At 39.3% G+C, this 25,069-nt stretch overlaps 4 protein-coding genes across 5 annotated transcripts in view; 2 read left to right on the top strand and 2 right to left on the bottom strand.

Annotated features, from left to right (window-relative positions):
* Nucleotides 1–1,163: 1,163 nt before the first annotated feature.
* Nucleotides 1,164–5,292, bottom strand: LOC137974911 (tyrosine-protein kinase Src42A-like). Its single transcript, XM_068821921.1, has 2 exons — nucleotides 4,725–5,292; nucleotides 1,164–2,513 (listed from the first exon to the last, which is right to left on the bottom strand). Exons 1-2 carry the CDS (start codon nucleotides 5,099–5,101, stop codon nucleotides 1,349–1,351), a joined length of 1,542 nt encoding a protein of 513 aa, XP_068678022.1. The 5' UTR covers nucleotides 5,102–5,292; the 3' UTR covers nucleotides 1,164–1,348.
* Nucleotides 5,293–5,384: 92 nt separating this feature from the next.
* LOC137974913 (eukaryotic translation initiation factor 3 subunit H-like) lies at nucleotides 5,385–11,589 on the top strand. Its single transcript, XM_068821923.1, has 7 exons — nucleotides 5,385–5,520; nucleotides 7,148–7,307; nucleotides 8,478–8,645; nucleotides 9,184–9,283; nucleotides 9,535–9,684; nucleotides 10,514–10,649; nucleotides 11,316–11,589. Exons 1-7 carry the CDS (start codon nucleotides 5,422–5,424, stop codon nucleotides 11,526–11,528), a joined length of 1,026 nt encoding a protein of 341 aa, XP_068678024.1. The 5' UTR covers nucleotides 5,385–5,421; the 3' UTR covers nucleotides 11,529–11,589.
* Nucleotides 11,590–13,187: 1,598 nt separating this feature from the next.
* On the bottom strand, nucleotides 13,188–14,673 carry LOC137974912 (general transcription factor IIE subunit 1-like). The gene has a single exon (XM_068821922.1). It carries the CDS (start codon nucleotides 14,638–14,640, stop codon nucleotides 13,336–13,338), a length of 1,305 nt encoding a protein of 434 aa, XP_068678023.1. The 5' UTR covers nucleotides 14,641–14,673; the 3' UTR covers nucleotides 13,188–13,335.
* A 3,294-nt stretch (nucleotides 14,674–17,967) lies between these two features.
* LOC137975168 (uncharacterized) overlaps nucleotides 17,968–25,069 on the top strand; it is a 13,663-nt gene continuing 6,561 nt past the window's right edge. The window contains exons 1-6 of one of the 2 annotated variants that reach the window (XM_068822254.1): nucleotides 17,968–18,145; nucleotides 21,839–22,180; nucleotides 23,865–23,954; nucleotides 24,182–24,241; nucleotides 24,323–24,367; nucleotides 24,889–24,927. In XM_068822254.1, the coding sequence (XP_068678355.1) occupies nucleotides 21,902–22,180; nucleotides 23,865–23,954; nucleotides 24,182–24,241; nucleotides 24,323–24,367; nucleotides 24,889–24,927 (513 nt within the window). In that variant the 5' untranslated portion in view covers nucleotides 17,968–18,145; nucleotides 21,839–21,901. The remainder of the gene's footprint in view (nucleotides 18,146–21,838; nucleotides 22,181–23,864; nucleotides 23,955–24,181; nucleotides 24,242–24,322; nucleotides 24,368–24,888; nucleotides 24,928–25,069) is intronic. The other variant, XM_068822255.1, reaches the window with a different exon arrangement.

Here is a 25,069-nt window from a genome sequence, read left to right as displayed (position 1 = left end):
ACAGACTAAACCGCCGGTGTAGTCATATTTAGGTTTCGAATAACATGTCCATTTGCCCACAGGCTATGATGCTTTGAAAATTCTAAATTTAACAAGATTGAATGAGGTCATTAGCACTGTTTCCCAAGAAGTTATCAATATTTGATGGCTAATAACTTGCTTGTTATCAAGGCTAAAAAGCTTAAAACTGGAGATTAAGTTTAACAAGTTCTTTTACGGTTTAAATTCAAATTGCCATTCTGTGAGCAAAGTTGTATGTTAATGAAACTAAATGAAAACAACAAGGTCAGCAAAGATTCCCTTAGAGAAAAAAGAACTTGACAAAGCATTTTTTTAAATTCCATAGAGCCTTGAAATCATGTTTATCAGAGGAAGAATAATTGTTCGTTTATGCAAATGGTCTATGATCTCACTTCATATACTTCTTTTTTTCATAAGGTAACTGCAGGATTTGTAACTTTTTCAGACCAAAATTGATATTCAGACAATACTCTTGTGGTATATTACATCTACTCGTAAACAATTCCTGTACAGCTACGTGTAATTGTCGTTTCTTCTGCAACGGCAAAAAACCATTTAACAGAGCTCAATCTTAAATGGTTCCTGGAATTTTATATACAAAATCCAGCACGAACCCTGTTTAAACCCAGCTGATTAACACTAATCGCAGATTAGAAATTAACCAAGGAGTTTATATCTCTACTCTCAAATATTGTTCAATGCTGATATTCAGCAAAACATTACATTATAAGAAGTCAATCTTGAAAAAGAAAAATAAGCAAAAGAATCTTTCACCAAAAAGTTGAAAACCTAAAACAAAAGTTTACGCTAATCCTGGATTAAGTTAATCAGCTTTCGAACAACCGGGTCCTGAGAAAGACTGTTTGAGATGACACTGATGTTTTAAGTCATCTTCAGAGTCTGTTAAAACTCCAGGTTTTGTTTACATAAAGGTGGCTCTCACTTTCAAGAAACTACCATTTTAATAGACGAAACAATAAAAAGTAGAAAGGTAGCTTGCCTTTCATGAATGTTGTTTCTTAGAATGACTGTAAATTATATCATTGGTAGATTGTACATTGTAGTTGAGTAAGAACACCAGTAACTAGTAACTTGCCATGATGGCAGCCAACTTTATGATACAGAGAAAATATTTTGGAGGATACATGTATAAATTCATTTATTGCTGGATGCCATCTTCTAAGAAGAGAAACTAATGGATTTTCTAAAATGTGCAAACAAGCATAGCTTCAATGATCAGCCCCTTCTTTAGATTTCTCTGCAAAAGAGAGACAAAGGCAGCTCTGCAAAAATGACAATTATTAAATTCTATTTTTTTTTTTTGCTATCAAGATTCTGGATAATCAGCATAATTTGTTGTGTCCATGACAAAGAAGTCCTCCAGACGCCATTGAAGGGTCTCAAACGTTGGCCGTTCAATAGGATTTGCCTTCCAACAGTCCACCATAATTTGATAAAGACTTGGAGGGCAATTGGGATGGCATGGCATGCGGTAACCTCTTTCTACTGCAGCCAACACTTCTGCATTTCCCATCCAAGGATATGGCACTTGTCCATAAGTAATAAGTTCTGTGAGCAAGATGCCAAATGCCCAGACATCAGATTTGATTGTGAATTTATTGTACAATGCCGCCTCAGGCGCTGTCCACTTGATCGGGAATTTCGCTCCTGCATGTGCATTATATTCACCCTCGTCAATCAGTCTTGAAAGTCCAAAGTCACAAATCTTAACCACATTGTTTTTCCCAACTAATATATTCCTTGCTGCCAAATCACGATGTATGTAATTGTTAACTTCCAAATATGCCATGCCAGCAGCTATTTGAGCAGCCATGTAAATCAACTGTGGCAAATCAAGAGTCTTTCCCTGTGGACCTTTTAAACAATCCAGCAGACTTCCATTTTCCATCAACTCAGTTACTATGTAGATAGGTTCCTCCTGCGTACACACAGCATAAAGTTGTACTAAGTTATCGTGGCGAAGTCTTTTCATGATTTGTGCCTCAGATAAGAAAGCCGTTGGTGACATCGTGCTGACCTGTGATCTCAATGTTTTCACAGCCACTGGGGTGGTGTTATTCCAAAGACCCATCCACACCTCACCAAACTGTCCCTGACCAAGTTTCTGTACAAGTCGAATTGATTCCCGTGGAATTTCCCACTGGTCCTTTGTATTGTAGGCCAGGTCCTTGGGTGCAGGAGTCGCTAAAGTGGGACAGGGTTTGCTAAGTTTGATAACCAGTCCATCCGCAGTGGCCTGGTAGTGTTCAACAAGTTCACTCAAAGTTGCAAACTTTGCTCTATGAGCAATATAGTAACCTCCCGTGTCTAAGGATCGGATGCGATAATGTTTGACAATTTCTCCATCCCGCAATGAAAGTGAGAAGTCTCCTGGTTTACTTTCACTTTCTCGGATTAAAAATGATCCACATTCTCCATGCATCACAAGTAGTTTTTCTGCATCCACTCTCTTAATAGGCCCAAAGAACCAACTGAAAGAAAAACAGATCAATTTGGTTTGAGGCAATTTTCTTTAATGCAACAGTGCTGTCACATTGTAAAATCACATTACTATGATTTTCATAATTCTGCGGAATCTCACCTTCAAGCGTTAAGTGCCAAACTGCGTTTTGGCTTCCATCAATCACATTTCCGAACATAGCTGGAAAAATTATTGACTCTGCCTCTGGAAAGTGAATTGGAGTTCTTGTTTAGTTCACAGCTCGAATACCATTATGATACCTTTTCAGAGGTTCTTCAATAAAAAGATTTGTACAGATTCCATCACTTTCCACCTGCATCAATTTCAAATGCATGAATGTACATGTACAGTGGCAACCAAAGATGCTGATAAGTAGGTTATGTCACGCATTAATTGATCTTGGCATCCCTGGTTTTGGGTCAACTCTCAGCTTGCTGTTCGAAGTTTGATTGATGGAAGCCAAAACGCAGTTTGGCCAATCATGCTTGAAGATAGAATTCCACAGAATTATGAAAATTATAGTAAAGAACTGACCCCATGTTGCCGGTGTAGCAGCGCTCTCAACAAATAAAGAGCTCTAAAGAGATTTTTTTTTTTGGCATTTTTACTTTACAAAAGCTGGAACCAAATTATATTACAAGCTCAACTAAAAGAGGTAATCCAGCATTAAGAGAATTTGAGGCTCATTAAGGGCCAGCCAACAGGACAAATTGGCAGGTTATTAACACGACTCCACCTTGGTTGCTTTTGTTATCTCTACAAACTTTCTTTTGCCAGAAAAGCTTCAAACCCTGTTGACCTCCTGTTCAAAGCCTTAGTGAAAGCCCTGCCAGAATGGATTAAGACTTGACAAAATTTTATTAGCATACTGAGTTGCGGCTAAAGCTGTGTCATAGGTTGCAGCCACAAGAGTGACAAGGAACTTAAAACAAGAAATGTTGTCTCTGTAACTCATTAATCCCCAACTAAGATCAACTTATTTTAGGGACCAAACATGTTTTTCCATGCTAAGCAATGTCATTTGCTTCCCATAATCTAAGCTCATGAAGTTTAAAGATGACAACAGGTTAAAAGTTATCTCAAATGTGCATTAAAAAAATAATACTCTAGACTTTATATAACCCTATGATCTTTCCTAAAAAAACTTTGGTATTCCTAATTATCCTGTTTACTTGAAACCATATGTTTCGTAAAAGTAAATAATAGTTTGCTACTCTTTCTTGTAATATGTTTCAAAAATGTCACTCAACATATACTGAAATGCTGCTTGTAAAAATTAATGAAGAAAAAAATAATTTCACTCTACAGCTTGATTTGCAATATCTTTCGTGTTAAACGAAGTCAAAGTAAACGATGGTACAAAGTTTTTTTTTTTTTTTTGCCAAAGTAATGTTTTCCTGACATTAAGTTTGAGACTGGTTTTGAGAGTTAAAGTGTTGTTATTCCTAAAAAGACAGAATAACCCTCGATTGTTTTCTTTTATTCTCATGATGCTCATTCAACGGAAATCGGTCGAACATACATGTATCACCTTTCAATTCTAGCCGTCCAAATAATTGCACATCGCCTGACTATTCAATTAGCATACTTTCCGCGCACGTCATGAAAATGGTACAAGAGATCGATCCCCTCTGCCGGCCAGAGCTATCTATATGTAAAGGTGACATTGCGTTGATAAAATACTTCATTCCCAAACAAAAATGGCCTTTATTTAAAAAAAAGCGAAGTTTACATTTGTTTACATTTTGAGCACGTTCCATTGAATTTCCAAACGCGCGTTCCGTTTAGAATTTTGAACAATAACCTGGAAACGCACTCTTCTTTTCGCCTGACTTTCTGACTCACACATAAATTGGAATTGGAAGCACGTTGATTAGCTTGTAACTCACAAGCTGACACAAGATGAGTACGACATGACAGAAATTGAGACGTTAAGTAAAGAAAAACCTCTTTGATGACTGCAATAATCCCGGAGGCATTGAAGTATTTTTCGGGATTCAGTTTCGATGATTTAAACATGCTTTGGTGAATAATGCTAGACTTACGCTTCAGTGAAGAATCAAAAATCACTTTTATGGAGTCAAACCAAAGGAACAATTATTGCGGTACCATTAATTGTAATTAATTTGCTTAGCTCGGCTTTGTTGGTTAAACACCACCACCGGGAAAATCGAACACTGCAACGGTAATAATGCACTAGAGAAAATTATAGAGTACTCACTCTTCGCTTTTAAGAGAAGAAGCCAACGCCACATAGTTGCTGGGGATATATCCAACAGCGTTCGTTAGCAGAGACCTTGCTTGCCACCAATCTCCTCCATCGCTGCTGTTTATCACTTCCAAATGCTCTCCCTTTTTGAAGCTTAGATCTTCGTCCGTTCGGGCATCGTAATCGTATAAAGCTACAAACAAGAGTTTCTCTTCAGCTCGCTGGATTTCATTTTCCGCCGGCAAATCCGGTAAAGGGTCTCGATTCCGTCTGTTTTTGTCATCCGAGTTTATGTTCTCGAAACTATGCACAGTCTGTCCATTCGCCTTCTTACTTTTAACATTTCCGTTCGCTTCGTGCCTTCTTCTTTTGCTATAAACGCAACCCATGCATGCGAGATTCGCTCCACTTAATTTGGACCTTCTGTTAAACGACCTTGAACCTTTAAGCGAATGTGCTAAACAGCCCTAAGTGTTTTCTCACGTGCAATGTAAACTTCGTACTTCCTAACTTTTTTCCGCCGGGTTGATTAACTCAAAATCACCAACAACTCAGACAATACAAGAAGACTCTTTTCGGCAAGGCGGCTCCGATACGTCATCAACGATGATCACCCGAGATCATCTAGTTCTTATCCGAAAAATCCCGAAAATATCCGAAGCATCCTCGTTCCCAGTCTTACTTTTTTTCTTACAATATTGTTTCCAAAATGGCGGAAAGAGGTGGTCGACCTTCGCAGACTCATGTTGAAAAACCAAGTTCATCTGGATCAACGAGTCGAATTGATAGCGTTCAAGTCGATGGACTGGTAAAGGAGAAAATGTTTTATGGCTTTATTTCTTTTAAAAATGATTTTTATGTGAAACTGAATAGAAAAATCATGTCAAATTCGTGTGAATTTATGAAACGTAACAAGCTAAGTTCATGCAGTTCCTGATGTATTATTTATTAATACTTTTTTTGAGTTTTGGTGAATGAGAAAATCAGTCATAGAGCGTATTTATAACGTTGTATTTGTGGATTTGGTACATTATTTCAGTTGATTCCGAAGTAAGCTTAAATCAATCAATCAATCAATCACTTTATTTAGTAATGCAGGTTACAGAATGGCTGCCAAAAGTCTGATGTGGACCTACAGCGAACTAATAAAATGTGAATCTAAAATAATTTATAAAATCATCCTATAGTACTTTAATATTCAATACGAATCATTAAAATTAGATTCATAGGTAAATAAGTTACGAATTAATCTAAAATTTACATGCAATATAATAAAACTTAACTGTAATCAAATTTTAACTGCACGTGATTCCTCGACCAATTTATTCCAAACACGAAAAACACGAAAACGAAGAAAGTAACCCAAAACCCTCAATTTGGCTGACCCTAGGCCTGAAAACCAACTTTAGGCCTAGGGTTGGGCAAATTGAGGGTTTTGGGTTACTTTCGTGGTTTTCGAGTCTAAGGGATCTTAGGCCTTTATAGGGGTCTTTGTTTTCAAGACACCCGCAACCCATCAGTACTCCCCAGGGTTCCCTGCAGGCAGAGGTCTCGTTTCTTTTTGCGTTTGCTGGGCTGACAAGTATGGAAGCAGACACCTCTGTCATGGGTCGAAACTCACTGTGTTGAACATGTGCAGCGGTTACTTGGCTGACGAATCCTCACTGAGCTCACTTAACAACAGTGGAATTACTGTAAAGGAATGCGTAGGATTTAGTGGGCTCAATTCACAGTCAGTAAACGTATCACAGGGTATGCGGTTTGAAGAATGCCATCCAATGTTGTGGACGGCATTTGGATCAAAATGAGAATCTCTTTTCCCGTACTCGTTAGCCCAGTGAATGCAAAAGAAAAGAGACCTTTGCTCGCAGGGAATCCCGGTTTTCAGTTTGCATACAATGTCAAGGTTCTATATTTCTTTATAGAATCTGTCCAAATGACTGGCATATTTTAGCACTCATCTTGAAAACTGCCTATAAACAGTGTGTAAGTGTAAGCACTCATTTCGAAAGCACAGGTGATCAGTATTTTTAATTAAAGTCGAAGCACTCTTTTTTTGTGTGTTTTTTTTTGCTTAGACTTGAATAAAGTATTGTTATCAAGTCTAAGCACTCATTTTGGAGCGATTCTGGAGTAACCAGCCACTATTATATTCTTGTCGTGGCATCCTTTGAGGAATGAGGCATATAACAATAGGCTTTATTCTTATGCAAATTAAGTGGACAGGTATTCTAGAATCCAACCCTCATTCTAATTAAAATGGTTGGCATTCAATAATTGTGAAAAGGACTTCTATCAGTTAAACACATTGAAAATTTTAAAGGCATTTGACAGGTTGCGTTGTTGGTCAATTATTGGTAATTGGAGTGCCCCAAGTTGAGAGAACCCCAGAGCAACGAGATCGTCTGTCTTGACACTTTCTCTTCATTATCAAGGTTGTATTGAAGATAATCAAGCATTGTCAGGATGAAGGCTCAGCTGGTGAGCTTGTTCAAGGTGTGTTACTTGGACTGATTCAAAACAACAAACTGGAGATCACAAACTGTTTTCCCTTTCCTTCAACAAGAGCAGGCGAAGATGACGAGGAGGATGATGGTAAGAAAGAGTTGCCTGCCTTAAATACTGTGATACTGATGATTTTACTTATTAGGGAGCTTAAGCAACGACAACGGCGATGGCAACGAGAACGTCACGAATTTGCATATTTAGTGGGTAAAAACAATAGCTTCGCACGCCCTGCACGTGCGTTTTTCACTTTTGTCCATTTCGTTGCCGTTGTCAGCAAAACAACATCGTGAAATAGTTAAGTTTTTGGTTTCATGAAGAACGTCAGCACTTGAGAATGAATAAACATTTTCTCTCCTAAAATGGAGTGCCGTTCCAACTGGTGTCATCTTTGATCAATTACCACACCCTTGTCATATTAATAACGTTGAAATAGTCACGAAGCGATTAAAATAAAGCAAATTTATATTTTGAGATGACGTTCTCGTTGCCGTCGCCGTTGTCGTTGCTTAAGCTCCCTATTATGTGGGCTGCTTCAAGGAAGAAAGGGTTATTTTTCTAGTCTTAATTAACAAATCGAATGTGGTTCGGCGTTATCAACAACAATATTCGTCATCATTTGGACCACTGTTAAGACAAATATCGACGTCAATAAGAGTAGAGGCAATGCTGAACCATGTTTGATTTGTTTTTTACTACAATATTCAACGCCAAAGAAAATTTTTATTTCAGAGCGTGACCAAGATCATGACAGAAAGAAAGAGAAAGGGTTGTCTATAACTTTCTTGCAATATGATTGGTTTACATACATTCTTAATTGACTGCTCCCCATGTGGGGGCTTTTCAGGACCATTGAAACACAATGAACGAAGTAACAACTGTTAAGAACCCCAACTGGCCGGAGGCAAACCAGTTGGCTATTTACAAGAGCAGCTGGGAAGTTGAACCAGGGACTACCAGGAACAAATTCAACAAGTGGTCAGAGCGGGTCTTGAACCCGGGATCACTGGATCTCAAGGCAAGCGCCCTAACCACTGGGCCACACTGCCTCCTTACAAATTGAATTTCAATAAAATGATTGTGGCTGATTGGCTATTAAATTGCATGACACATTAACGTGAGCATGACGCTAGACTCCTATTGTCAAATTGCAAGTTAGCCAATCAGATTGCGAGATTACAAGCAGTTATGGTAAAAATTGATATAGTTTCATTTTGCAAATTTATTAAATCAAGTAATATTTTCGGTCCTGTTTCGTAGTAAACTATCAAATGGAAATGATGCGGCGCTTGCGAGCTGTCAATGTTGATCACTTACATGTTGGATGGTATCAGTCAACTTACCTTGGCTCATTTGTGAACAGAACCTTACTTGACTCACAGTTTAGTTATCAAAGCTCAATTGAGGAATCTGTGGTGCTTATTTATGGTAAGGATGCTGTTAATTTGTTATTTTGATGAGTGATAAAAATGAAGGTGTGAGATGATTGCTTTCACCACTTTGCCACACCTGCACCACATGTCAGACAAGTTATCTTGGGTTTTGATGTTTGTGAGCATCCTTTAAAGGGGGCTATGTCATGTCATTGTCTAAAAGGGTGTTCAGGGAAAACTCTAAAATGGTAGGTACATTCCTTTGCTGATAAAATTATTGTCGTCACAAACAAGATGATTCGGAGCAAAAACGACCTTTATCCAGGCAATTTGCCGTAATCTTTTTCAAGATTACCCAAATGCAGTCCGTTTCAATCTTCTCCATTTGTGTCCATCCATCTTTCTCTTTCCCATTGCTGTATTTCTCTTATGTTGTTCAACCGTTTTAAGTGGTCATTGGAATGTTTCACTCTGCTTTTTGGCCATTTTAGGTGTCATGAAATGCCATCATTTTGTGTGACATAGGTAGCCCCTTTAACAACAGGGGCTTGTTCCTATAATTATTAAATCCCTGGTCATCTTTTTTACTTTAGATCCGTTGAAGACTGCTCAAGGGATGCTGTCTGTGAAGGTCTTCCGCTTATCAGATAAGATGATGTCGTTGTATAAGGAATCGGAATTCAATGCTGAAAGGTATTAAACCGTTTAGAAATGGTTAAACAACAGCTAGATTCACTCAAAAATGTTCCCATTAACCCTTTCACTCCCAAGAGTGACACTTAAAGATTTTACTCTGTCTAACGCCAGACGATTTTACTCGTCAATGGGGAACCCCACGGGAGTGAAAGGGTTGATAGACTTTGCTATTTTTTCAAGAACTCTATCTCAGTGTTCACGATTCTCTGAAGATATCTAAAGGTTGAAATTTCCTTTATCATTTTCAGGCTTGCTAAAAGTAATCTCAGTTTTGAAGCCATATTTGAGGAGATCCCACTTGTAATCAGGAATTCATCACTTATCAATGCCCTCCTGTGTGAAATAGAAGTATTGTCACCACACACGCAAACCAATGATTTCCTCAGTCTCTCTACTGGGTAAGGAATGCATTAGGCTTGTTGCGGCAAAGAGCATCCAATCATTATTATTAGATACATACTGTAGGTAGATACCGTATTCATCTTCAAACTTGTATCCAAAAGGCCAAATTGCACGAAGATTTACAGTTTAAAAAAATCTGTTAGTAGCCATGTTGAAGTATTGTCACAAAATGTTTCTCAGTTTAGCCATGTGGGAGATACATTGAAGCATGCATAAAATGGCTTAGTTTTTTTTTGTTCAGGCCAAAAACGTTTTTGCTTCATTTAAATGTATGCAAAATTTCTCTTTCGAAACAAAATTTAATGTTTCCCTCTTTAGGCACCTGAGCAGTAGTCTCCTATGCAGCCGTTCTTTGTGTGGTCACGCAATGCGGAGGAGCGCGGAGCGTTGCGTGACCACACAAAGAATGGCTGCGAAGGAGACTACCTGAGCAGCAATCTGAGGAAAATTATAATAATGATCATTATTTTGCACATCAATGTTTCCTTTCATAGAAACTGTTACTGTGGGTATTTACAAAAAAAATGCTTGCATGCTTGACATAATTATGCAAACCTATCATACCAAGGATAAATTGTGTTACACTATTAAAAATCTTTAAAGGCACCACAGTCATTCATCACTGTTCCAAAAATTCTGTACATGTAGAGAGCAGAGGCATATTGACCATTCAGTAATGACTCTAATTATTTAATACTGAGGTTACAGCTGTACAAAGAAATTTGTAATAAAGGTGACATTTTTAACGAGACTCTAACAACAACAAGGCAGCATAGCTGTCACTCTTGGAAGGCCTTGGTAACTTCCTTTTCTTTTTCGCTTTAGATCCTACGTAGAAAAGAATGTACGGTTGCTTATGGAGAGTGTTGATGAACTCTGCCAAGATGCCAATAAGTTTAACAATCATCTGCGCAATGTGGCCAGGCAGCAACAACAGAAGGAAGCTTACATCCAGAGAAGGGTAAAAGCACTGCTACTACAAAATTAACTACAGTGTACCTCCACTTTTAATGCTAACCCCCTAACATGACAATGATAATCACTAAATTGATGTCTCCCCAAAGCTGCTGTTAAGTTAAGGGCCAATGAGACTAATATCAGTGAATCATTAATGTAGAACAGAACATAACATCATAGACCTCTTCCGTATAATGGCACCCACATAAAATTTCCTTCTGTTTTATTCCTAATAAGCCTTTCTAGCCTCGCTACAACAAGCAAATTTCAAAGAAATATTAGTTTCAAAATGAGGGCAGTAGGTTTAATTTAACATAAATTTATATAATTTGACCAACTGTTAATACAAAAGAATGTTAAGATGGTTGCCATTGACATGTATGAAAGTGGTAGATATGGATCTGTTTTGGACACGATATTTTTTTCACAATCAAAATTTTTTTGAAAACAGGAAAGCTAAGTACTGGTAGTTCATGGTGTCTTGTAGGGAGTAGGCTTATAGCTCTTACTGCTTGTGAGTTAGTAACTTGTAACTCCTTTGAAAAGATAAATTAACTGAATCCGTAGGAGAAAATGCAATGATTGTTTGGTGGTATTCAAGCATTTCCTCAAGAAAATGATTGTTTTGATGCTTGGGGAACTTATATTTTCCTTTTGATTTATTAACAAGCAAACTGAAAACAACTCGAGGCATCACAGAGGAGAACAACCCCTTCCAGACGAAGATCTCAACAAAATGTTCAAGCCACTGCAGTCACCATCACGCCTTGACCACCTGCTGTTGTCGCAGCAAGTCAACACATACTGCAAGCAAGTCAATCAGTTTGCCACACACAGCTTTGGAAAGTTATTTCTTTCGCAAGCTCTCCAGGATCAAGAATAGTCAACCTTGTCAGAAGTTTTAAAATATTAAAAAAAATTGCCTGAAGTAGTAGTACATTAAACTTTGTCAGTGGTGAATTTTAAGGGGGCAGGGTTGGTCCAGTGTCAAAGTACTGTGAACATGTGTCTGGGTAAAGCTGCAATTGACAGTCATGTTCTTGTGAATGAATGTTCCTGTAAACCGTGTTACCAGTGAATTCATTGGTCCTCTCTCCCACTAAATCTTGTTTGTCATAGCCATTGTAGTCATTGCTTTTAGCTCCCAAAGCAATGATTTTAAAACTCAAGGGAAGTACAAATTCCATCTCAGAAAGACATGCAGGTACATCTTATTTAACGCCAGATGTTTCTTTACCCCTAGAGGGTATTCTCCCAGGAAGCAGAATTAATGCTTAATGCTACCTGAAGCTACACAAAAATGGAAAAAAGTCGAAGCAAGGATGTGAGGTCACTAGGGATCCAACTCGGGACCTCTCGGACAGAATCAGAATTCCGAATTTCTTCTTGGCCTAATATGCTTTTCTTCGTCGCCATTTTCTTTCGCCCGTTTAGACTTCACATCCCTCCGCGATCTGCCCCAGGGTCTCCGAGGATGACTCTGTCTGACACCGGAAGATTTTTCTCGTCAAATGGGGGTGCCCTAGAGCACACTGGGAGTCAATGGGATAGACATATCACCAGTCAAAAGTCTAAAACTATGTGCCCTCCATCATTTAACCCATTGACTGCTGGGAGTCAGACTTAACAGATTTTACTCTGTCTGACACCAGACGATTTTAATCGTCAACTAGGAGCACCCTAGGATGCACTGTGAGTCAATGGCTCAACCATTCAAAAACTATGTCCCCTACATTAACCAATTGACCCCTGGGAGTGAGACTTCACAGATTTTACTCTGTCTAACCCCCAATGATTTTACTCTTCAACTTGGGGAGCCCTGGGTCACACTGGGATTCAATGGGTTAAAGTGCCCCTGTGACTAAAAAATCAATTCATATTTTTTCTCTAGATTTCAAAACTATGTTAACAAAACACTAAGTGACCTGCGTTTTAAGCCTTGATTTCAAAAAGACGTCTGTTTATTTTAACTGGAATTTTCCTATTTAATGGTCTGCCATTACTAACATTATGTTCTTGAGAGAGCTGGATCGAGGAAAAAATGACATCAAAGGCTCACTAGTTTAAGAATGCAATACATGTGTACGCTGCAAAATTAATATGCAGCACGGGGGTTTTGGGCTTTCAGACTTTTAAACTCACACTTTGCATATATAATAAGCTGCGTTCACACGCTGAAATTTTAAGCTAGTGAGCCCCTGACGTCACGTTTCCCTGGATCCAACCGTTTGAGTTCCAATCGGCCAGTTTTGAACGTGAGTAATGGCAGGCCATGAAATCCAAAACTTACACTCAAGTAAGCAGCCTTTGGATAAAAATCAAAGCTCAAAATTTTGCCAGTCAGGTGTTAAGCAAACACACTTTCAAAATCTGAAGGAAAAAAGGAAGTGGTTTTTTTTTATCACAGGGGCACTTTAAATGAAAAAACAACTCTGGACAATCATATTAAACATTGGTTCTTGAGGATAGGGGAAAATCAGAGTACATACCTGGATAAAAACCTTTTTTGTGTTTTAACTTTGCATTGCTGTGTTTAAGATGCTTTACTGTGATAATTATTTATTATTGGTGTGATAAATGTATGCAGTTCAACCTCGAAAGCAACTACAGAATTTTCCCTGGGTCTACAACATGAAATGCAACATTTAAACTGGATTCAAGGTGGGAGATGAGTGTTGATTTTTCATTAATCAATAGTAGTGACTATAAGCATGTTGAAACGCTTTGGTGTAGGCATCACGTTCCTCTGAAGTCATTTGACTCAGCATTTTATCAGTGACATCATTAATTCCCACCATTTTATCTCCAATTTTAATTTTAATTTCGTGTGCTTCATCATCATCGCTCTCAGTATGAATATCCATGGCTTCTGTGACCTGGCTTGGTTTGGCTGCTGTTGCAGCACTTGGGATCTCAAAGTCTGATTCATCACTTCCAGAGTCACTGTCCTCATTGCCGGCTACTTCTCCTAGTGCTTCGTTAATGTCAAGGCGAGGCTTCTTGTTTACTGATTCATGAACTAGCAGCTCTGCGAGAATTTCCTCGTCTTTCCCACTGCCTCCTATTTTCTTGGGTACAGGTTCTCTGCTAGGTACTTGACTGCTACCGGAGGCATCAGTTTGGAGACCCGGAGATGATGTCACCGTACTCTGTCGCATCCAAATCGGCGCCTCTTTAGGTGGAGGTTTGTTGCCTACAACTCCATCGTTGTCATCTCCCCATATATCTACCTTAATTCCTGGTTCACTAACATGACTACCACCAGTGTCGTTTGCCCATCCTGATTTGCTTTCATGAGAACCCGAGTTACGAGGTCCAGATGCAGCACCTGCAAGTTGGGCTGCCTGTGGTTCTGGCTCCAAAATGGCAGGGGCTAAATTCATGTCTTCGCATTCACGAAGAAGCCTGAAGATTGGCTCCATCTGCTCATTAAAACGAGCCAAATTGGTTCGTGACGTGTTGCTCTGTTTAATTTCGGAAGAGTCCTCTTCAACAAGTCCCTCGCAAATTGTACATTTTAACTGCTCTGTTTCGAAATCAAACAGCCGGTCAACCTCCAAATCTGAATATTTTTTTTCACATTGACTGCACACAAAAGATGGTCGGTTTTTCGCCTGCTTTTCTTCACTTTCGATCTTCTTTCTGACATGATCGAGTTTGTACTTCACTACATTCACAAACACCTTATAGTTTATGAAATAGTAATTAAAACTCAGTGTTGCCCCGGTCTCTGGATTCTTCTCCTTGTAGACTCTATGCTTAATAAGTTTCTCGTTCTTTAGACGGACCAGACTTTGCCTAAGTTGCTTTTTGTCAAAACCAAGCAACCGACTTAAGTCGTCCTCTTGCAAACACGGGAACCGAGAGTTGGTCAATAAAGTGACGACAGCGGCTTGCTCGCTCTCGTAAAATCCACGAGCAACTAGTTTACAAAGACGTTTTAGGATCGGAGGAACCTCTGTTAGTAGTTCTTGTTCATCCACCGTGCCGTTCATGATATAGTTTTTCGTCCTCTCAAAGACATTGAATTGCTTTGTAGCCAGGCCTTGTAATGTGACCCTCTGTATGATCCATGCTACCTTCCCATATAGTCTCCCTCTATGCATATCCTTATAAGGCATCTTTCACCATATCTGCTTGACCACTTTCACGATGAGAGCTAAATAAGATATTCTTTTGTTTCTATGCTAATTAGCCTTACAGTAGGCTAATTAACATGAATACAAAAGAATTTAAAGGTGGTAGCCATTTATGAAAGTGGTCTTTAGTGCCTTCGTGCAAGGTGTATGACAACTGCAGACTGCCTACAAATAGCGCTGATAAACAGTATTGAGGTCTGAGCACCCATTTTATGACGGTTAGCTTTCTTTAACTGTGATTCAGGGTTGGTTTATAGTCTGCAGTCTGCAAGTGTCAGACACCTCTTTGTGCACTTGGAGATTCACCTCCAAGCGGCTGAATACAAACATAAAGGACCGAAAAGTGTTAATTTATTAATAAACTGATTAACTAATTATTTTTTTTAGACTAGAATGTAAAAAGAATCACACATAAGGATAACAGGATGAAAAAGAGGAAGGCCATTAGGATTATCCAGAGCGTACGTGCAGCCGTTCCCATCCCTAGGGAAAAACGTTAATTTTTCTCCCGGGGGTGCATAAGCCTATACGTAGACTACTAAATAATCCATAAAGGAGTTCATAACCTCATATAGAAATCGGGCTGAAAAAATGTTATGAAAATGTAATGTAAGAACTAATTGACCGCATTCCCCCTTGATTTAAAAATACTTAGAGAAGGAGGAACCCGGAATTATATTGGCAACAGATTCCACGGGTTTGCTACTATTATAATGAAGAAGATTTTTATTGACATATTTCTCACGGGTATATTATCGTATTATTATTGTAGAAGGAATAACCGCGTTCTACATGCGTACAATACAGGAAAATTATCTTAAAAATAAATGGGGTACGATCGACCGGTTCCAATGAGTACAAAAGTAGATTGAAACAATCACATTTGTATGTTCGCTGCTTTTCTTTTTAACTAATATATGTCTAAATATGATATATGTAATTTAGCCGTAAATGTGAAGTCTCGAAGTTATTAGCTCTTGTAGTTATTCTGAAATTTGAGATGAAATAAAGTTTATGCATGTATGTATGTTACCTTAAGAAGGGCGCGTGCGTGCATTTTGTATTGCGCGACTCCAGTGCTTACCATATGAGAGATAAAATGAGTTTTGCCTTGAATATATAAGCTATCGACAACTTTCCTTAAATTGTAATGACAAGGGCGGTCTGGAGCTGTGAGTAGGCGTGGGATTTGTCACATATGGTTTAGGGGCCGACATATCTCTCCCTCAATGCCGTACCGGGAGGCGAGGTCGGTAGCAGAAAGCAGCGAAGGGCCAACTGCGTCCAAAAGCGATCGCACGGGCGGAAATCCCGGGATGACTCGTTTGGTACGACGCTCCAGCGCCACGTCTGGAGGTACTGCTTGTTTTTTTTTTTTTCTTGTTCAACCATTTCGTCAGCGCATGCGCAAATGTTCTGGCTCTCCCTTACCCAACCTAGCCAAAAAATTAAAGATGCTGGTTTTTTCAAGGAATTGACATTTCAGTTGATTCTACAGGCATAAACGTAACGTAAGAACCGTGCGTGTCTGGTCTTCTCCAAGCAGAGGTGAGAGATTGTTTTATGCAGACTGGGACGCCCAAAACATGGCGGTTCAACAGTGAAGTTGTCTCTCTGGTCTTTCTGTGGACGGATTCCAGCACCTACCGATAGAATGTGGGCAAGTTTTGCCGGTAGGACTGGGTGACCCGACACTTATAAAAAAATCTATGAAATGAGAATCGGGAATCTTCCCTTGTCATGGAATGGCAGAATTAGCCAGAGTTCTTTTTGGGCATGAACGAGGCAACTTGAGAAGCACGAGACTGGCCCTCATCAAATGACTGAAGCGCGGCCGGAGGAGAAAGTGAGCAGAAGATTTCTAGCCAGACTCTAAGGAGTAGCCCTGGTGTGTGCTGTTAACGAAGACTTTTGATTTCTGAACAAGTTTTTATTATAGGAAATTCGCGACAAAGAAGTGCTTTTTTTTGCTGTTACTCTCGCAACTACAAACTGGCCTTTCGTAATTTCTTGTCAAAGAAACGGTATAATGTGAATAAGATAATACTGATATTTATGTTTGCAAATTACCTTGTTTTTACCACTTAAGTCATCTCTATGCAATAACCGCATTCAAAATTTCCTCATATTACTGTATAAAATGTCGGTTTCTTTTTTTAAGGCTTCAACCACGCTCTAACGAACTGAGCTTTGAAGCCATTTATGTTGGGAGCTGGTAATTTGAAATGAATGAAATCAATCAGAACGAAATGATATATGAAGTGAATTTTATATTGAACTGCGGATATGAAATCAAGTGAAGCTATAATCATTCAACACGGGAACTATTATGCAAATACATCAATATGAAATTGACTAAGCAAACAACATTCAAAGATTCATAAAGTCGTTTGTGCAAGGGAGTAGAAAAAATTGTCGAAGAACTTCACCATTCATCAAACCCACAATCATGGCGCGTTTTTCGTCTGCAGAAATTTGTTTCTCGCTGGCCAATCATAGAACCCGTGTCTGTCTCAGCGAACACCCGACACTTTCCCGGCTTATTTCGAAAGTAATTGTCGTGGGAGACAGTGCGACCTTGTGGTTAGGACACTTGCTTTGAGATCCGGAATTCCCGGGTTCAAGACCCGTTTTAACCACTCGTTGAATTTGTTCCTGGTAGTCCCTAGTTCAATTTCTCGGACGCATTCGTAAATAGCCAACTGGTTTGCCTCCGGCCAGTTGGGATTCTTAACAGTTGTTGCTGTTGTTGTGTTCTGTCGTTTCGTTGATTGAGTTTCATCGGCCCTGAAATTGAAAAGCCCCCGAGGGGAGTGGTTAATTAATATGTATTGCGTTTCGGGTAAGAAATCAAACGTTGCAATTATTTTGCTTTTCAATTTTTACCCTCGAGCTCAAAAGCATGAATAGCTTTTTGGAGACAGACAGATGATAGTCTGTTAAATCGTAAGGACCGATTTTTAGAATCGAACGGGCACACAACCTCGTTGCTAGGGCCTCTTTGTCGAACGACAACGGAGACCTCGTACCCAGAGTCCTCGGGCTTTTTGGTCAGCGGGCGCTCACCCGTTGACCAAAAATCCCGAGGACTCTGGGTACGAGATTGCTGAGAACGAGGATGACGGGCACATCGAACACCTGTTGCCACCTGCCAACGATGACACCGCTGACTATATTTTATTTGATTCGCGGTCGATTTTGAAGTAAATTACCTCATTCTCTATACTGCAGAACTGTTTGAGCCCTGAAACTGAATCGACCGATCACTATTTGGTTTTTGCTCTTACGTGACAAAATTTTTACACCTCAGTGGAAAATTCAAGTGACTTCGTGAACTGGTGGTGATATCTTCAGATCAAAGGTAACTGGTTGTATTGTGTCGTACCAAGATCCCCTCAAATTAACTCTAAATTTTGTCGTCTGATAACCCTTGTCAGTAGAAGAATAATTGTAATAATATATTCCAGGTGACAATATTTTACATCTTGTTTTTGGAACCAAATGATGTTAGAGTTCCTTATCAATCCCATCCCTTGAATTAATAGAGACTTCTCTTTTCGTTGCATTACTATATGGTCCCATCAACTGCTTATCATTGGGAAAGAATCTATCATATTGATCGTCTGTTATGTTCATCTAACTTGTTTGTATTGAAACAATTTTGTCCTAATAAGTTTATTTTCCGCGATATTTTTTGTCGTCTGATGATAATCTCTAATAGAGGACATTCCCGCACATGAAATCATTTTAACTAGGTCTATCTGCACGCCTCCTTTAATTTCGAAAAAAGAAAGCCAACGTTTTCTATGATGGAGCCATTTACTTTAATATAGCTTTTTATTTTTATGTAACAAACTGTGAAACAAAACAAATTACAAAAAATCAGTCACTTGTAAATTTTCTAAGCCAATCTTTTTATAAAATTCTTGGCTATGTATCATTTTCGAAAAACTTATGTGTAATCACCTCTTAAAAATGATATGTTAGCTTCCGTTTTCATCTCAAGAGCGTACCTGTTAGAATTTTGATTTCATGTGACATCCAGCGTGGAACGCAAGCTGTTCTGTTTACGGTCAGTTTTAAAGATGAGCCAATTAGTTTTCCTCTCCCGGGGACAAATCATGGTAATTGAGTCTGGTTTCTTATGTCATAGCCCGCAGTCCCATTTTACCATTTTTTAGTCTTAGTATTATATTTCAAATTTAAACTTTTCCTATGGTTAATTAAGAATCGACTTTGAACTTGATTCGATTTTTCGGCCACCCTAGAACTTTGCACGACATCAAGACCTTCACTTTTCATGTCGATATATAATTTTAGGTAAGTTTTCCGGTGCTTTTTCTTATTAAACAAAGACACTCTGACTCTTTCTTTTAACCAAAATCAACATTGTAAGCAGTTTCTCAACTATTCCTTGCTCGAATTTCCCGCGCCGGGAACTGGCTACTTTTGCAATTCGAGATCTGATCGGTTCACTTTGGATGTGTTCGCTATACGTGATTGGTTAGTATAAAGGGAAGATATGAAGCCACGTTTAATACAAACACGAAACATCAGAGTAAAATTTGCTGTTCTAAGAGAAATTAATTTTCTTTTGTGATGACCACAAATGTTGAAACGCAGTAGTATTTTATAGAAAGCCGAATTTTTAATACCAAACGCCAAACATTGTAAAATCGGTGTTTGTAGATAATACGGAGCATAACCCCTTGACTCTCAGAGTGATCGGTATGTAAATTCTCTTCACAATTTCAGTGAAATGTCAGTCAAACAGGTATTGAGGATGAAGAATCTTATCAGCTTAAGAGGTGTTGTCTTGATATAACACCAAATTCTCATGACTATCCAACAAAGAACTCCATGGCTCTAGTTGGGAGAATAAACATTTCGATCGAAGGAATGAAAGGATTAAGCAAGGATGACGACTGCTGGGAGAACGTTTTTTAAAAATGTTATTTCCCGTTAGATCGGTTTTCAATAGCCCTTTTCACGGTTCGTTTTCCTCATTTGCATTACAATGTAATCTAGCATGTATGAGTTTTAACCCGAAATTGCCTCGCACCCACGTAAGATTACATCGTAATGCAATTAAGAAAAACTAACCGTGAAAAGGGCTATTGAGTGTCGAAAGTAATTAGCGAATTGCTTTGGTTTTGCATTACTTTACTCAGTAATTGGTTCAAAGTTCTTGCGCTACTTTTTCAACCAATCAAAGTAAAACCAAAACCAATCGTGGCTCGCGCGTGCACACTTTCCCGCGCTTTGTGTCATCTTCGTGTAATTACTTCGAGTTTTGATTGGTTTACTGGATTGTCTTCGTCCTTTTTGATTGGCCAAAGTAATTACCTTGGTTTTGGTTCTACGACTCTCGATTGGAACTCGCTCTAAAGTCAAAACAGGTAAAGTCAGCTTACAGGCCTATTGGCCCATCAGGCCGGAGCTTATCCCAGGTTTCTGTAGCATGAAGCAACAAGGAGTATTTTCTACTCCCCCCTGGATGAGATGCTAGTCCATCGCAGGGTTACCCCCAGCATTTCGCTGGTACCCATTTATACACCTGGGTGGAGAAAGGCACCGAGGGATTAAAATGTCTTGCCCAAGAACACAACACAATGTCTCCGGCCAGGGCCCGAGCCCGGACCATTCGCTCCGAAGTCGAGCACACTAACCATGAGGCTAACCTTCCGATTTTGAAAGCGTGTTTGCTTAACACCTAACTGTCAAAAATTTGAGCTTCAAATTTTACCCAAAGGCTGTTTTCTTTGAGTGCAAGTTTTGGATTTCACGGTCCGCCGTTACTCATGTTCAAGACTGAAGATGAAGTCAGACTCACTAGCTTAAAATTGCAGCGCCTAAACGCACGAAGCTTACTATACATGCAACACACCAGTTTAAAAGTCTGAAAGCTCGAAACTCCCGTGCTGCATATTAATATAGTCACGTGCACACACATCGCAGTTTCAAACCAGTGAGGTTTTGACGTCATCTTATCCTCGATCCAGCTCTCTCAAGATTTTAAAGTTAGCAATGGCGGCACATTAATTAGGACATTTTCAGTCAAATTAAACAGGCATCTTTTTGAAATGGAGGCTTAAAACTTCGGTCATTTAGTGTTCGGTTAACATAGTTTTGAAATACAAAGAAAAAGTATAGAAATAATTTTTGATCATAGTAGCACTTTAACAATTTGGGGCTCTGTTTCTTCAAAAACCCTTACAGTCTAAAAGAGATGGATGAACTAGAATAAGGAAACTACCATATTGTTACAACAATTTCAAATTGGATAATCACAAATTTCTTGAGATCACGCAAGTGTTCATCTTCGAGTGACGTTTTCGTTTGCGTTGTCCTCGTCGTTGGAAAAAGCTCCGCAGTTTAGGGAACAGCGTCCGCAACGAAAACGCCGCTGTCCCCTCTCCCCCTTAAAAAATACTAAAATTCCAGTCTAGAAGCCAAGACCACTCGTTTAAGAAGTAACAAATTGAGATATTGATACATTCTGGACGCGAACAGCACGCAGAAATATTCGATTGTTCTCCTAACACGAAGTAGTGGATCAGTTGGGGCAATGATTATTTGCGGAAAATAGCTAAGAGTTTTTCAAGCAAGAGTGCATTAGATAAGATTGTTGTTACGACATGGGTGGGCTCCCTAGTACAGTCACAAATGAGTCTATTTTTAGAATACCCGTTCCCGCTAAAATCAGTTGTCATGTCCCTGAAAAAAACATGACAGAAGCAGTCACGCGTGACATGGCTTCTTCTGATTGGTTAAAATTGGCGGCCCTTTGTTTGTTTCGCGCGCAAAGTGTATCTAAAATTAAATCCATTTGTGACTGTGCTGGGTCAAGACCGCAAAGTGATAGATCAACACTCTTATCTAATTCACTCTTGTTTCAAGCCAATTTAAACTGATAACTGCAATTCCGAAAACAGTTAATGTGGACCATGTCAACTTCTTCCGTCTCAGAAGTTTGATTGATTTCTTCGTTAGGTACCTCGCTAATTAAAAGTCCGAAGCACTGATTCAAGTTGTCTTTTGTTTTTCATTCTAGATCAGTATGCATTTATAACTTGAATGAACACCTGATGAAGTCACGTGACCAATCCTTCCGGCGATGAACTCCACATTCGCTTGCCTTATTTCTCTTGTGCAAGTCGCACTCCTTCTTGAAACTACCAGAGCAAGAGAAAAGTTTTTATTAAAGAAAAACCTTGATGGTACATATCTCCTGGTTCCTGCACCTCCCAATGCAAGCAAAGAGTCAACAGTAGATATAAACAGTTTGCCCCCTATAGCGGTCACAGACAACACGTCCAAAGATGCCCCTGGGGTGAACTCGCAATCTCCCCCTGTTCCGAGCAGCTCGGTAACTCTTACCGGCTCTAGCGTTAAGGTGAGTTAAGAGTCTTGGACTGGGATACTTTTCCTCACAGCGTTTGATGCGCTTTAGGAAAAAGTACTCAAGTCAAGCCAATTTGTACTTAAACTCACACAAATATTATTCACAGAAAATTAATATTAAGATAATTACAAGATCTGAAAACAAGGCAATCACAGATAACTAAAATACAACAATTGTGCGAAAGTTTGAAACACCTAAGTAGTTCAGAGAACTAATCGAGTAGGTGACGCAAAAGGAAATAAAATTTACATCGGGAATGCAGCGGTGAAACAAAAAATTGGTATAAGTAGACTAACTACTACTAACTACCTACTCACTAACTTCTAAACAAATAATGATATACAGTATAGAGTGTCTAATCGGCATGGGTGGGTCGTGAGTCGTGGGTCGTGTGTCGCTGGTCGGGTCATGGATCCCTAACCCTAACCCTAACCCTAATTCCTAACCCTAACCCTAACCCTTTTTTAATGAACGACTGGAAATTCTCGAAACAGACAAGACCTGAGACCTAAGACAAATTTGGACCGAGCACTGAGGGAGCTCATATGTATCTTTTTTTTATCTTCAAACAAACACGACCCACGAGCCACGACCCACGCGACCCACGACCCAACACCCACCACCCACCCTCGCGATTTAGCCTCACCCGTGTATGCAACTTAATGATCAATAACACTGTTATATCCAGCGATCATCGAACGCTTTATATTGAGATTTTCTTGTGGAAACGGGGACGTTTTTCGAGTGAACTTGTGTCACTTAATAAGGTAACATTTCAGAACCGTTATCTGGGCTCGATTCTAAGTGGTCGCAACTGGAGCCCACGATTAGGAGCGAACAACAGACCATGATTCCGGTAACGGCGTTTTCACAGACCGATTTATTTTTAGACTGAATTTCCCGCCGATGAGACTCCCATAGGCGCCCGATGACCAATCACAAGAAACTAACCTGGCGTCATAGTGTCACCGATCCGAAACTGCCTTTGCTTTTTTTGCGCAAAAGGTTGTCTCAGGCTGCGTTTACGAATGCGGTTTCATTTGTAGCTGCATCGTTTTCGATGTGGTTACACCTTCTGTTTACACCACACGGATCGAAACTGTTGCCGAAATCGTGTCGATTTGAAACCGCTGCCAAAAGTGGAGCGTTTTCAAAACGATGCCGTTTCATCTGTCGTGTAAACAGTGAAGCCGCATCGATTTGAATATGGTTACTATTTTGGTGCGAAATTTTCATTGTTCAATTCAAAATAGTGAATTTAGCACATAGTGCAGCACTCGCTTATTACATCACGACTTTGATTTTCAGGCGAAAACGGTTTCTTGTGAAAACTTCCAAACCGCATCGATTTTGACGCGGTTTCGAAGTCATGGAAACGTGTCGATGTGAAACCGCTTTCTTGTAAACGCTGCCTCAAAATAGATCGGTCTGTAAAAATGCCGTGACATAGGCTTAGCATGGGAGTTGTTCGCTCCTAGTCTCGATAACCCTGGTCATTGTGCTTATTTTGCGCCCCTTCATCTGGCTGAAAATTGCATATTTTTCGTTTTATGCATCTTTCTCTTTCATGCAGTTACTTGCGTTTCTCTTGAAAAGAACGTCTGAAATTATTCTAATACTGCACAATATTCGACTTCAAATTACATCCTGTGACAAATTTCCTCATATTTTTAAGCCAATAGCAGCAGCTTCGGGAACAGCAGGCTCTTCTCCAGCGTCACCGACTTGTCCTGGCTCCCCACAATGCAACGTGAAAGTATCCCAGGTTAGCAGAAAAAGGTGGTTTGTAATCATTTGTCTTTCGAAAAACAATTTTGAGATTGTTTACATCGCTGCAGTTAATGATTGGCTTTTGAATTCTTTACCTTACTTGCATTCTGATCCAAAAGAACCAAGAAAAGGAATTGTGTCTTAATTAATTGCAGCTTTTCACGCGCCGTTACGAAATTTCTCGTGTTTCTTCATTGGTTTTACCATAATTATCTCTTTTAGAACATGATGACCCTTGCCCTGAAAGGGAAAGATGGTGCGAGTGGAATCCCTGGCGCAAAGGCGAGAATAAATCAAATTTTCATGTTATTGCAGTTGATTTTTCCAGTTCCTTTTGGCTACTAACTTGCTCTTTAATTTTAGGGTCCTCCAGGCCCTCCCGGAATCACAGGAGCGGCGGGGCCTAAGGTGAGCCTCGCCTGCAAGCAAACGTTGCTGAACGTTGCTGTTAGTCGTTAATGTACCTATAAAAATCTCAAACAACCTATTATTATTATTATTATTATTATTATCATTTATTTATTTTTAGTTTTTTATTTTTACAATCACCCAAACACACCTTATATATTTACAGATCAAAACACTTGACTTAACTGACAGTTAGTTGACAACACCAAATGTCACTCGAGAAACCTATGCCATTTTTCCACTCTAAATATTTCATAAACAGAATTAATTCATTCTGCAAATTAAAACTTCACATTTTCCTCGAGCGCATTACTATATAAAAAGTACTTCCCGATAAGGATTAAGTGGTAGAGGATTAAAGATGACGACCAATCGTTCATCAAACCATATACAATTTCCTTTTCGGAAAGTGCGGGTATTTTTTCCGAATGGAGCGAGTTATACCAGTTGATAAATTCGCTCCAAAACATCTTGCGATCACACAACTTATGATTATGTGCAAATGTGTTTTATTTTATTAGGGTCCAAACGGTGATCCAGGACAATGCCCTCCATCTCCGGTAATAAATGGGACCTTTGAATGTATATTAATTGTTAAGATTGCTAGCAGCCGTGTTTTTACCTCAGTTACCTTAAGTGCGATGCAAATGTGTCCCTCAAGGCCTGGCCCAACGCTCGCAACATTTCATTGGAACATCTCGC

Source organism: Montipora foliosa, chromosome 11 (genome assembly GCF_036669935.1).
Source record: "Montipora foliosa isolate CH-2021 chromosome 11, ASM3666993v2, whole genome shotgun sequence".
NCBI classification, from domain to species: domain Eukaryota; kingdom Metazoa; phylum Cnidaria; class Anthozoa; order Scleractinia; family Acroporidae; genus Montipora; species Montipora foliosa.
The sequence above is the reverse complement of the archived record's forward strand: the minus strand, read 5'-3'. Positions and strand labels throughout refer to the sequence as shown.